Genomic DNA, 14,756 nt, shown 5'->3' with positions numbered 1-14,756 from the left:
AAATCTGGTTATCTCTGTGTGGCAGAAACGGGGGGGTGGGGGGGTGGGGGGGCGGTGGACTTGAGCCGTTTGGCTTTCACGGCGCCCCCGCGAAGGAGCCATCAAAGTATGTTCTGCGGGCTTACGAAGCGCCATTCTGGCAGCATCGTCTCACCCTCTCCTTCCTTTCCTGCCAAGCAAACATCCACCAGAGGGGTTTAAACAAAAATGCATTCAGGGAGCCCGGGGGGGCGCTGGGGCGGGTGGGCTTGGGGCGGGCGGGGCCTCCCAATGCAACACGGTTTTTCACAATTCGCCAGTTCTGAGAGGGGCATTTTGGGAAGCTGGCATTGTTCCGCGCATTCTCATCGCCCCCAAACTCCACTGGGCCCCCCCACTCTGCCCTCTCAACCTGGAGAGTGACGCCAAGCATGAATGGCAAAATCTTCCAGCCGCTGAAACAAGAAAAGGTGACAGAAGTGGCCTGACAGAGAGGCTCAGTGGAGCAGCGAAGTGAACCCTGTAAAACACAAACTAATTCACCATTTAATCCCTTTACAGCCCCCCCCCCCCTGCTTAGTTTAGTCCAGAAGTAGGAACAGAAGTTCTTTTCCGTCTGTAGTTGCTGGATTTGTCTCTAGTTTCTGCCATAACTCAGATGCGGTTGATTGTTAACATATAGCTGTACACACTTGGACCATACGGCATATTTGTGCGATGGCTCTGTCTCTGTGTAATCCTCCATATTTTAATTATAAGTTCTGCCTGGGAAAAATATAATAATAAAATAATGGAAAGGATTAAAAGTACTGAGAAAAGTATTCTAAAATGTGGAGGCGGGGGATAACTTGGTTTTTTTATGGGGTGGTATGGATTACGGAAAATACAATTTAAGAAAAAGAGTCTTGACTTTTACTGCTGTTAGGGCTAATTATGAGCAAATTGCAATTCAGCCGACCAGAACCTGCGCAGAGCTCATAGCCTAATTTCTCAATCGCGTGGGCATTTACATTAACTTGTGTGAACAGTTTTCAATAGGATGCTGTTAGTCATTATGGAGATGGATCAATATATCAGGCACTGGACATGTTGAGTGTGCAGGTCTGGACGCATTGAGGACTGGGAGATAATGTCCTCTTCATTCAGAGCCGCGTACAGCAGCGCACCGCTAAGCGGAGGGAGGGGAATTAGCGCACGAGACCATGAAATGATCTGGGAGCCTGAGAACGGAGCAGAATAAAGGAGTGCGGAGGCAATGCTGAGACCGGCCACACAAACTCACACAGGGAATGCTGGGAATGCCTCGCTGACGCTTCACGTCTTAAAAACTTTTCTTAAAAACATCTTCGCAAAGTATTTTTATACTACCGAGAGGAAACTATTTGACTTTGGTGAATATCAGAAAGAGCAAGGAACAATTTTTTAATTTCAACATGAAAATTGATTGATTTTATAATTAGCAAATAAATAAATAAATAAATAAATGACTACTCACTGAAAAAAATATAACAAAGAACATTGTGACTTGAATTGTTCATGGATTCAGGTGCATTCAAAAATTATGTATGTCAATGAAAAGAATTATAGTGATAACTCCAATAGCTTACTACACTGAAATCTTTCTGCATTGAGAGAATTCTTTTAAACTTCTAAAGACTACCACTCTCTACTGAGTTTCAAATGATACACAATATAATTTGAATATCAACATATCAACCAGCTCATAATGGGCAATGCAATGCTTGTTAATAGTGGATGAGCAAACAGAGAATTCTGTATTGATCCATCTGTAGCTTACAACCAAGTAATTAATTAATGAATTAAGTCAGTTAGTTGGTTTCTTACTTAGTTAAAGGGCCAGTGTTCAAAAACAGAATACCCAGATTCAGATGCATGGGCTTTTTGCAAAATCTAAAAATCCGGACAGTAGGAAAACCTACGAGCAATAAAAATGCTATAAACATGAACAAATGAAATAAATACATTAAATAAATACATGATGTCTGAGAAAATGTTGTGCTGAATGTGATTGGCAGCCAGATTCTTCAGATTCCAGCCCCTCTGGTAACAGCCAATGAGACACGATGCAGCGCAGAGCCAGGATGTTAAAGTGAAAGCTGTCAGGCTCAGAACAGTGGGCAGGGCAGAGGAGAGGGAAGAGACTTTCCCATTAAGGACAACTGAAAGTTTCAAACTTGGGCAAATAGTCAGGTACAGCTATAAAACATTCAACTCACTATAACTTTTATATAATTTTTATAATTCAGAGAGCATAATTTAAATTATGCCAAGAAAAAAGAAAGGGTATTAAGAGAAGACATCACTTTGTCAGGTAATGAGTTAAATACTAGTGGTTACACCAAGATGCCTTGGCTTAACTGTTAATTCAATAAGATCATCTGAATTATTTTGTATTTCTGATTAATTTGTTAGGTGAATTTCTCATAAAAGATTTAATGTCATAAACAACATAAAGCATTTTGACCATAACAAGTTAAATTCAAAGCCCCTCCAAACAACCCCGCGTGCGCACGCACGCACACACACACACACTCAAGATTAATGCATTAAACCTCCAACTAACTTTGCTCATGATGAGGTCTTGCTCTGCATGGCTGGCTGTACAGCCTATTATAAGAGCGGCCATGTTTTGTTCTAGAACACAAATGGGTTTTTCACACTGACATGAGCCCGTTTTGATTGCTTTGGCAAACTGTGAACGTGGCAGGGCGCCCTCTTGCTTCAGAATTTAATAATACCTGCTGCGGTGTGTGACCGTGCTCTATGCAGCCACTGAGACCCACGCACAAGATGCAAACTGGAGCAAACGCTATAAATGAGCAAGACAGATGAGTGAAGGTCATAGAGAGACATGGAAAAGTCAATACTTTGATTACTACATTAAGCATAAAACTGGTGGGAAAAACAATAATGTAGAGAAGATAAACCACAGCACGTTCAGAACCACTAATGTACAGCTGTAAATTTCATTTTTAAGAATTTGTTTAAATCTGTTTATAATTATTTACCAGGGGATGGCCATAATAAATCACCCATATTACTAATTCATTGTCAGCCCGGCAAGAAACCCACAGTAAGAAAGACGTTCATTGGGCAATTATTAGTCAACAATTAAGTGACTCGGTCATGTCCCCAGTGAAGTGAAGTTGTCCTTATTACTTACTGCTGGTCTAATTGGAGCAGGCATTCCATTAATAATGTACTGCATTTCTAAACTCAGTACTAGCTCCGTTCTCTGGTCTCTTCCTTCTCTTTAATGCCAATCCCTCAGGGAAACCCGTGGAAAACCCGCAGATACAACCACAACAGACAGCGTTGAGCTAACAGGCATCTGTGGTACTGCAGAAAAAAATCATCAGAAGCTGACATGCAAAAAAAAAAAAAAAAAAGAAAGAAACATACCATTGTTATCACAGAAGAAATTTCCAGAAAGATGACCATATTTTATAAGGAGAATACAGTGAATAGCAAAGTTGTAGGCCCCAATCTCCTTGCATAAAAGAGGCAGCCTGTATATATAAATGACTACGTAAATAAAGAAATAAATAACTCGGACCCCGGAGTACACCTTTTCCTTTAGCCGTTTTGTTTTAAATCACTTTTATTACGCACTACACCTTTTTGCATTTCTTTTATGCGTACTGTACACTCCCTCCTGAGTACTGCTGTCTACTTTCCTCTTTAATCACAACAAGCAGCTGGTAAACCTGCAACCCCCACCCTCCACCTGCGAAACGTACCCCATGGGCCCAACCAGCAATCCACCGGCTGTCCAATCATGAAAAGTAGAAATATCAAAGAACTACATATACCAAGCAGGAAGGCACAATTTGCCAATTTATCAATTGCGGCTGAGGAAATTTTTAATTATTGGTTGATTCTTCCGGATATTCTTGATATTTCTCAAAGTCAGCAATCAGCTTTTATACAGATTATATAGATGAAATATTGGTCATTTACATGTATATATACAACACACATACACACACACACACCTTCTCTCAAGAACCCAGAGGCTACTGTCACAGAGGTCATGTACTGAATATCTCAAGAGAAATAAAAATGAAAATTTAGTGGCTCATTTTTATCTGTGACGTGACAGCTTGTGATAGCCTCTCCTGACTGGTTCAGTCAAGTTTATCACTGAAGCCATCATTGCCCATCATGGTCCTAGTTGTCATATTATTGATACACTATGCAATTGTATGTGGTTAATGTTTTGTTGGAGACTGTATGGTCCATTAAATCATAGTAAGAATAAGAATTATGAGGTCTTCACAGCATTTGCCATTGTGTGCCATTATTATTATTATTATTATTACCAAGAATATTTTACCTTAATGAAAGTGTATGTCTACATTTGTGTTAAATAAATTAAACAAAATGCCATCCTAGGGGGGTGGAATGTTGCCTTCTGATTTTATATTTCAATTTAGGGCATACGAACAGTAGAACATAAATGACAAATGCCGGAGAGAGCAGGCCGTTCTGGCCATCTAGGTGCCTCCTATCTGCCTCCTAACATAATGTTAGAATTTATAATCAAAATTCACTATAAGAGTGTGGCTGAGAGAAAAGAAGGCCCAGGCCTTTTTCCCTTTAGCTGTCACTCACGAAGTGGAAAACACAGTGTCCCCGCCCACCCTCTCTATGAACTGTCATGGGCCTGGGGGAGAAAAAAAAACCCCAAGGTTTAATAGGGCCAGTGCACTAACAAATCTCCTTCCCTCCCACATAATAGTTTTGTCCCTCCTCAAACATTAAAAAAATATGGCTGCCAACTCTAGGCCTTCGAATTAACAGTAGACTGCTTTGTCTGAGGCAGCTTCTGCTGCTGGCTACAAGCATCAAGACAATAGTCTGAACAAATATGGACCTACAAGATCATCAATCACAGACATGGGTGACAGCTAATGTCAGCCTCTTCTATTCTCACTAATAAGTGCAGTAAGTGGTTGTGAGTGGTTAAATCAGGTTTAATTGCACAACTGATCAATCACTGGAAGTGAGGTGCTTGGGGGTTGAATATATCTGTTACACGCAGTTAAGAGTAGGTAGCATTCTACTAGTCTGTCCGACATATGTTCTACATTTACTTATACGTTAAACATTGACTTATAATTTTTTTTTTTCAAACAGTTTAGTGAGCTCGGTAAACACTTCTTTTTGAGAAGAAAACCAGAACTTCGAATGAAATGTCAATTATATGCTGGTTGACTGTATGACTGCAGGTTGGTTTAATTTCTCCTGGTCTTCAGAATTTTTTTTAAATATATCATAAGATAGTAAAATATTAATATGAATTGTTTTAAAGCTTTAATTAGGTTTTAACCTCAGTGTGTGTGTATGTGCGTGCATCTGGTAAACGTAGGAAGAACCAATCAAAACACAAGAAAGGCAGATATCGTGCTGAAACGGTGGTGTTCAGAAGGTGTGTTTGAGAAAGGTCATTAACGCACACTTCAGCTCTCTATGGTGCACATTTTCCAGCGACGTTGAGGAAAATCAGACTTACCAGTCCAGAAAACTTCATGTCCAACCACAATTAACCACCTGAAAAAGATGAAATTCCATGTCACGGAAACTCCATTCCCCTTATTCACATGCTCACTCACATTTCATAACTCAACATGCACATTACTAAGTGTGGATTTTACAAAGACAGAGACCAATTTCACAACAAAATATAGAACATCTTAACATACAGGATGTTTTTACCTGTATTTAATAAACTGTGCACCACACTGAAATGATTTATCAGCAGAGAATGCACATATGGATGCATTTTAAATCGATTCTATCTACATGCCCTTTGTCATTTATTCATTAAAATAGTTTGTTGTTTATTTCCTGTTGCAGGCATTGTGAGTGAAAACCTGAATATGAACAAATCTGCATTTGATTCACAATGCCTACAATGGGAAATAAACATCAACATGACAAGGCCATTAGTCACAGCTGCCAACTAACATTTGACCAGAGGTGGAAAATCCAGGTCCAGAAAGTAAAAGTCCTCTACAGTATTTTGTTCCAGTCGCCTGGATTTGCTCATTAGCACAGTTCTTCAGCCAGGAGGAAGAATTAAATAGTGAAATCAGCTGGCTGAGTCCATGGGTGGTGGAAGAAACACATGGCAGGACCTTTACCTTTCCACCTCTGCATTTGATCACTATATTAAATATGCCAAGATGACGAAACATTTTGTTTCCTCACATTTTGGGCTGACCACTAAATGTTCAGAATTGCAGCCTACAAGGCAAAAAGTCATTTAGTCATTTAAAAGTCCCCAAAGATAAAAGTGATAATACCTCTCTCGATTTTGACCACGGTGCCCGTCTGAATTTTTCATGCAAATCCACACAGTAATCTACAACATTTACCCTTTTATCGCACAGAAAATCAAGCAAGGAAACTGTATGCAATCATGAAATTAAGAAAGTTGGTTTCCAAAGGATCACACGCAATGATCACAAAGTGATTTACCTGTCTGGTCATGCTATTAGCAGATGGGAACTCAGTAGTGAAAGACAGTAGTGAGAGAACAAGTTAACTATTACAGTGTGTGATGCAGGGCTGGGGGTGGCCACTGATCACATCACCAGACAGGAAACAGCCTCTTTTTATTGTGCAAAAACTCCAAAACAATACGAATCTTCAATAAAACAAAGAAAATGCCAATTTGTCAAACAAACACTTGCAAATGAATAATAAAAAAAACTCAAAAAGTTGCACCCACACACAGTACTTGCCCCTATCACAACTCCCCAAAGTTCTCCTCTCTTTAGGCCTGTGCGTCAGGTAACCAAATTGCAACCGTGCAGAATTTACCTAGTGATGTGCTTTTTATTCTTGGTTATGAAGTGACCTTTTGAAACTAAAATGGATTCATATTCATCAGGGTCAACTGACATAATTTCATTATGGTCAAGCTGTGCTATCCCGGCAATGGCTTTGATATTTCTGTTAAGCAGGTTGTTTGTTTTAAGTGATTTTGTGTTAAAATACTTAACCTGATTCTGAGACATTTACACCTTGGTGTTGTGGTGTAAATACACTCATTATTTTTTTGCCACCAGTAGATGGAGTAGATGTTATATGAACATCCCAGTGTGTCTGCCTGTGAGCAGGATAGCAGAAAAAACACATGGGTCAGGTCTAAATCAGCACACTTCCCTAAAACTTGTATACTCAGTAGTACTTGTATACTCAATAGTAGCAAGTTGCTGATTCCAACACGGCCATGGGCTGCAGTGTATTAAAGTACGTAGTGACTTCATATGCTAAGAAACAGAGGGGTCCTTTCATTCCAAGCAGGCATTTAACATGGCCACCTGTAGGCAGGTTAAGTGTTCTGCCTGCAAGATTTAATAGTACAGGACAAAACCATGCTTGTAAAATATGCATTCTGCTTATTTAGTAGAACTGATGTACATCTTGTCGGTTTTAAAAACTACTCAAGAATCAGTTTCATTCAAGTAGTTAATTCAAGCCAGGGTAATTGTGGACTTTGTTTCAAGTTTGAGTGTGTTGGCATAGACAAACTTAAAAAAAACCCCATTCCATCTTACAGTCTGACTATTTTTCAAGGAGATCATTACTGTACAGCTGCTACAGTAATTATGGACTGAAGGATAGTTCAGAGGTTAAGCACAAACGTAAATGTTACTGGAGAAAAATATGTGTACTCTCAATAATAGCAAGCAAGAAATAAATCACAAAACTCTCACATATATAGACACACACACACAGATAGAAAGTTCCAGGTCTTTTTACTTAATAATGTGTGCACATACATTTTTTGTACATAATGTATATCGTCTGAAATACAGAAGGACTATCTTACAGGTCATTAATACTAAAAGTATGTATGCATTTCAAACATACATATATCTTAATTTCAAAAAGTTCTTTCTTAGAATTTGTTAGTTTATAGTCATTGATTTAATAAATTATTTCTCGAAGTTAGCCACTTGACATTAGTAATTAAACTATCATTTACCTGTAGATAATATTTCAACATGAACTATCATGCTAAATCCTATACCAGATGTTCCCCATATTACTCTTGGACTGTTTTCAAAAGAAGCGTTGAGTTAACAGATTTGATCCACAGATACCTTCAACACCATTTGCATATAGCCCCCTCTTCACCCCCAGAAGATAAACCTTCATCCGCAAGCAAATGATAATTGATGATTCTATTTTGCCTCAGTGACTAATTATATTTTCGATTTCCAAGAGTCAGCCGTCTGTTATGAAGCACAACTTAGTTATCCCTTTGTCAATAAACCTAAAGTGAATTATAGGAACAAAATTCAATAAGCATTCATGGAAATCACATTCAACACTTAGGTGATAGTTTGAGTCACACACATGAAGTGAGCCTGAATTAAATCACAGGATACTGTGGAAATGCTGCAGCTCTCAAATAAATGTCAAGTATAACCTAACTGGCTTTAATATTGATGACTCTGTATCATTTTGGCTCTGCAATAAAAGGACCTGTGGCCTAATAGTCAAAATAAATTGTTGTAAAGATTTTTAGTGCCTTGCCATAACACTGCAAGTCCATGATAGTAAAAACATATTATAACATTTAAACTTAATATAGATATTTCTAGATGTATAAATACACCAATGATGAAATACTCAGTATACACTTTTGGAAAATGACAAGGGGCAACTGTTTGGAGTGCCTCAGCTACAATATAAAATTACCTCAAAACTCATATGCATAAATGTATAAAGTACAATGTGTAAAGCACAATACAACTGAGGGGCAAAAACAAGGAGGCCTCTGATATTGCATATGTTATACATTAGCAAAAACATACCTTTTTCAAAGCAGGCTTAGCAGCACAATCTGTCTCCACTTGAGACTCCAGTTAACTAATACATGTTCCTAAATCCAAAAAATAATTGAAATAAAATAAAACCTTAACCTACCTTTACATTTGGCTACATTTAACATTCAAACTCCATGTAGTTTGTCTCTATTTTTAACACAATATTTGCCAGTTATCAATAGGTGTGAACTGAATTCCCCTCTTTGAGAACCAAATGAAAAGAGCAGCTTTTTCTGTGCCTTCAGAAAGAGGGCAGCCTTGTGTCAGCTATTGTCCCTGTTCCACAAGTAATTCCCCCACAGTACTGTGGTGTGACAAGGTATGTGGACATTAAAATGCTTAATAAACTCATAAAGCCACACGTGAGACGGTCTGTTGATGTGTTTGAGTGGATTATCTCATACTAGACGTGTAATTTTACAATGTGCTATGTTAGCTTTCATAACCTGTGCATAACAGGGATGAGAAGTTGGACTGCTGAGATGCACACAGTTTAGCCAATTTAAGGTTTTCCGAAATTAGATTTAAAGCGCTTTGTGTAGTGCTATGTTACCATTCATAATAATGTGTACTTAGCTCATGCATGATACCTACAGTACATACTCAAAATGTGAACTGTACATTTAATGCTAATTATAAATGATAAGTGGCATGATTGCACTGTAGTTAGATAGGGCTTCAGCATTTAGACAGAACTATAGAAAATACACATGATAATAATAACACAAAATTCTTCTTTGACCAAAAATCCCCATAATTCAGTGCCAGTCCTGTATATCCTCTTCATGTGAAAGGGAATGACGAAGACTAACACAGAGGCCATTCTCGGCCTCTTTCTTATAAACAAACTCATCTCTGAGAAACATGTCTGAAAGGGGCATGAAGGTGGTGTACCTCCGTTTGACTGAATAAATTATTTTCATTTTGCAAGGGGACGTGGGTAGCTGGGGGGGAAAGGGCAGGGGGGTAGGGGGTGGGGGGCTGTTGGCGTGTCACACGTGGGTGCTCTTCCTCTTGAGTGAAGGTTCTGCCCTCTGAGGTCTGTTTTCAGAACCATTATTGAAGCAGTCCAAATTTTAGTGAGGTCATGATCTTTTCCTGGCTCAATACAAGTCAATTTGTTAGCGGTGATATCATTTATTAAGCTGTAATATCCAGGTTGTTTGGGAAGAATGCTGACGGCAGGCCATTTCCCACTTTTAACCCCCTGGCACGGCCATCATCATCGTTACTTGGGTGAGGAATTCAGCTGTCAATCAACCAATTCAGAATTCAGCTTTTCCTCAACCAAATGTATGTATCTCTGAAAAAAAAACTGAACTAATGTTGACGGAAATTCTCTAAGAGGGTGGTAGTGGATTGATTCTGTGTGTGTGTGTGTGTGTGTTTCTGTGTTTGTGTGTGCGTGTGTGTGTGTGTGTGTGCATTTGTGAGAGTGTATGTGTGTGTGTGTGTGTGTGTGTGTGTGTGTGAGCTCAAAATTAATGCTCACTTGACACTGCTGGCCTTAAAGAAAAACCAAAACCAGTGACACACATGCATGTGCACACACACACACACACACACACACACACACACCCCTGAAGCGGTTGACATTTACCCTGGGTGGATAATTGAGGAATAACACTTGTGCTACAATTTAACGTGACCCCTGCCTTTAAAAGCCATTTGGTTCTCTCCCTGCTGAAAATGAGTGGCGACAGCACTGAGGAGCAAGATGGGATGCTATTGTGTATTGGGGAGGACTGGGGGGGAGGGAGCAGAGGTCAGATTATGGGGTACAGCAGACCATATGAGACAGAGAAGTTTATTATAACAATGGCAATCAATGTCAAGGGGAGGTTTCCTGTGTGAATCACTCTTGGGTGAGCAGTTTTTTAGATAGTCAAACAGTGACTAACGTGGTGAGGTACTGATATGTAATTAAAGTAAAAAAAAATGTTTTTTTAAATAAAATAAAATAAAATAAACATAATAATAATAAGCAGCTTTGCAAGTTCATAGATGATCTAAATTAACTTCCAAACTGTGTCTATGAATAAAATAAAACATCACTTTTTGGTATATCTATCCATTATCTAACCTGCTTATTCCTGGTCAGGGACGCAGGAGGGCTGGAGCCTATCCCAGCATGCATTGGGCACGATACAGCAATACACCCTGGACAGGATGCCAATAAACAGCCAATTGCAGTCATGTATTCTAGTTTCTTTGGACTTACATTTTAAAATCTTTCTCTTATTTTGTCATTCTTAAGCTGTTGAGGTGAAGCTCTTTGTCTGAGTGGCAACCCAGCTGATAAATGACCATAGACCGCCTGGCATACTTTATTAGAAAGTAATAACATTTTTTATAAGCACCTTTCATGTTGTTAGGTGCTTATAACTCCAAGGATACTGGCTGTCTTATGCTGATAAATGCATGGTTTACAGGCTGAGGAGTTATTTAGGGATGACCATAAATTTAAATCGCATGCATCTCCCCTCAACAGGGGATTGCTGTCACAGGACACTACATGACCAATGATGCAGCAAACAGCGTATCATTTATTATCTCCAACAGCTCCATGCGACTCAGTGTGTCACATAATAGGGAAATGATGCCAATTTCCACGGTCACAAAACATACTGCACAGTAACCCAACTTCCCCAGAACTAAGCCAATAATACGTACTTTCAAAATGATCAAAATACTGATTGTTAACACAGTCCCATTTTCTGAAATACAGGTTAAGACTCGAGAAGAGTTGAAATAGCATCATGGAGAATAAGTAGCATCCTGAAAATTCAGCTTTGTATTTCTTTTTTTTAAGGTTCTGTGGGTTTCACATAAATTGAACAATTTAATGTTGATGATCATTGTGAGAACTACTGTTATTCATTCGTTTGGTTTTTTACATGCTATCAGATATTATCTTTGTCTATTAACCGGTGTAGTATACCAAGACGTGTGTTATACATGCACATACACACATATATAAGGCATTAATCAATCACTTGCCTCAATCTAAACTACAGCTATTAATCCACCCTAAGATTTGTTTCCTCTAGCCATTTTTCATTCAAAATGTTCTTACTTTTAGGATGAAAAATACTTAATTCTCACTTCCAATTTCAGTGATCACCCAAAAACATGCAATTTGTAAATTAGTGAACTGCTGAATTCAAGCCTCAATCCAACATCATTCACATTCATATTATGCTCATTCATATTCGCCCAAATCCCCTTCCCTTAAGTGGCTTTTGTCGCTTGCCAGGCCGCCATTGTAAATAATAATTAAATAGTTCATTTCCTGGTGAAATAAAGGTGAAATAATTTTTTTTTTTTTAAATGCTGCAGTAGCTTGTATAAGATGAATGCACTATTGGATTCTCAAAAGGACGAACTGTTGTTTAAATTTTTTTTTTCCAAAATCAGTACACTAAAGCTAGCCTGTGCTGTGATGCAAAGGCGTGTAAGAGAAGTCATATACATTGTCATTGTTGGAAGTCCAGTGGGTGTGCAGTGTTCTGACCATTTCCTGAGTGCTATGGTACCTACTTAAGGTCTGTTGAAGATTTTAAAAATAAAAAACATATGAATAGCCTTTAATGTGCCTATACACACATACCAATACATATATGCACACAGGATGGCTTGAGCATTACATTATTTAACTAGAATATTTATCTTTCTGAGGTGACTTGAAAAGCATAACATTGTAAGATCAATTTACAAAATGTTTTCATTTCTTGTTTATGCTAAATTATTCAGTCAAATACACAAATAGCATGGCACTGCCTTAAAGGTGATTTGCAACTAGTAGCCCTTTGCCAGTTTTCCCCACACCACAGTTATGCTACCAGCTGAGTTTTAATATGTTATGTGAATAGACACATTCAGACTGGCGGGGTCTTGTGGATAAAAGATATTTCTAAAATGGGCATCGCTACATTTTCTTAAAATTTATTTTTTATTTATTTATTTTTAATGACTTTCTGGTGAACTCTAGCAGAAGGAACAAGTTGAATTAATACTCAGTCTCATGAACAAACACTAGCCTCACATTTGCTGTAAGCCTAGGCTCTAAGTTAATTAAAGGGAGAGATGTGGATCTCAGTGTTTTCAGTCTATATACCTAAAGTATGTTCATACACTACGTCATGTTTGTCTAACCTTAACTTGGACTCTACAGCCATGACGGTAATTAAAGCAAAACAGAATTAAGTTACAAGTGTCTAATAGAAAGCGGTGTGTACAGTAAAGCTCCAAACAGCACTGAGATTAGCACGTATTTTCATTCATTTAATTTTCATAAAGTCAAATTGTCTCAAAATCAATAGACAAATGATCCCTGTATGCCTGTTCAGTCGGATAAGACCTTAAACTACGCTTAAGCCAGCTTCCCTTCCTGAGGTCATGTTGTTCAGTAGTGTTTCCTGGCGGATCAGCTGATGGGATAAATGTTACCCCGTCCCATTCATTTAGAGGAACGGTTCGTCTCCTGTGAAAGTTGGTGGCCTACATGAATGAAAAGACAGTGCTCCGGCTAAACATTCAGAGAGTTCACAACTGACAAATGAGAGAGACTCTGAACCACGCTAGCTTGAAAATCTAAACTGCCTGTCTGGAAAGGAATGGGTAACTTAGTGCTCAAATATGGGGTCCCAGTTTAATCCACACTGCTGTTGTTGTTAATGCCAGGAATGTGCCCACAGAAAATGAGAAACATTTCAAAGATAGCACAAGGCTGCGCAAAAGATATCGCTTATCGTTCTACGAGTTTCACATTAAAAAACTGAAAAGCTTTTGCCCTAATGGGACCTGCCGACAACTATTTCCCCACCATGTGAAAAAAAACATTTAATAAATCCCTCAGCTAGGCACAATCTCACAAGGAAAATATTCTTTTCTCTGTCTATGCTAGCATGTCTGCGTTAAAGTATTAAACTTTCTTTGCTGGTCAGTCTTTTGACATTTGAAAGCAAGGGAAGAATCTGATGAAAGAAGCTGCAGGCCTCGGGGTCCATGCCAAACACCGCCCGCGGCTCAGGCAGTCGATCAGGGCCGCAGTCAAACTGGCACCACGTGAGCTTGGCACACTCGGGTATGCAGCAGCTTGAACACACGGTGGTACAGCTGTGCTCGAGATATAAGAGACTAATGGTTCCTCTCCTGGTTCCCTGCGAGATAGAGGGTATGGGATAGGGTGTAGAAGTCTCTCCTTGGCACCAAATACCAGCAAAGGACATCATCTCAGCACTTAGTCCAACCAAAAGACATCATCTCAGCACTAAGTGTCACTACAAGGACGTCTTATCGATACTTAATCTCATTAAAAGGACATCTCTTCTGCACTTAGCTTAGCTAAATAATTCCTTGACTGATGGGGATTGCTCATAGAACTGTATAACTAGAGAAAAGCCAGAGAAAGGTTACGGCGAGGCATGTAGTCTATGTTAATAAAATATCTTGCCATTTTTTTTTTGCTTTTGTTCATCTGGTGTGGTAACTAGCTGAGTGTCCACAAGTGTGTACAACACACAAAAAAACCCCAGAAAGCTAGATGATTTCTTGTATCATCAGAATACATATGACATGAGCTTGGAGGCATTCGGTTGAACTTGAACAGATAAGATGCTTCTGTTCACTTCAGAATTCATTCTGCTGCTGCTACCAGCAGCTCCATCATCAGTGAAGACAAGTGAGTGTGTACCTGTCACATCCAAACCATAACACCCCCACTACCACGTTTCACAGGTGAGGGGGATTTCTTTGGATCTTGGGCAGTTCCTTTAGACCTCCACACTTTGCTCTTGCCATCACTCTGATACAAGTGAATCTTGGTCTCATCTGTCCACAAGACCTTTTCCCAAAACTCTGCAGGCTCTTTTAGGCAGTTCTTAGCAAACTGTAATCCGGACATCCTGT

The 14,756-nt window shown here is 39.1% G+C and overlaps 1 protein-coding gene across 6 annotated transcripts in view; it reads right to left on the bottom strand.

Annotated features, from left to right (window-relative positions):
* Window positions 1–14,756, bottom strand: part of irx4b (iroquois homeobox 4b) — a 134,216-nt gene that overhangs the window by 30,395 nt on the left and 89,065 nt on the right. For all 6 annotated transcript variants that reach the window (XM_064347798.1, XM_064347797.1, XM_064347799.1 and 3 more), the window contains one exon: window positions 5,516–5,553. In XM_064347798.1, coding sequence (XP_064203868.1) covers window positions 5,516–5,533 — 18 coding nt within the window. In that variant the 5' untranslated portion in view covers window positions 5,534–5,553. The remainder of the gene's footprint in view (window positions 1–5,515; window positions 5,554–14,756) is intronic.

Source organism: Anguilla rostrata, chromosome 8 (genome assembly GCF_018555375.3).
Source record: "Anguilla rostrata isolate EN2019 chromosome 8, ASM1855537v3, whole genome shotgun sequence".
Lineage (NCBI taxonomy): Eukaryota > Metazoa > Chordata > Actinopteri > Anguilliformes > Anguillidae > Anguilla > Anguilla rostrata.
This window is presented reverse-complemented; position numbering and strand designations above follow the sequence as displayed.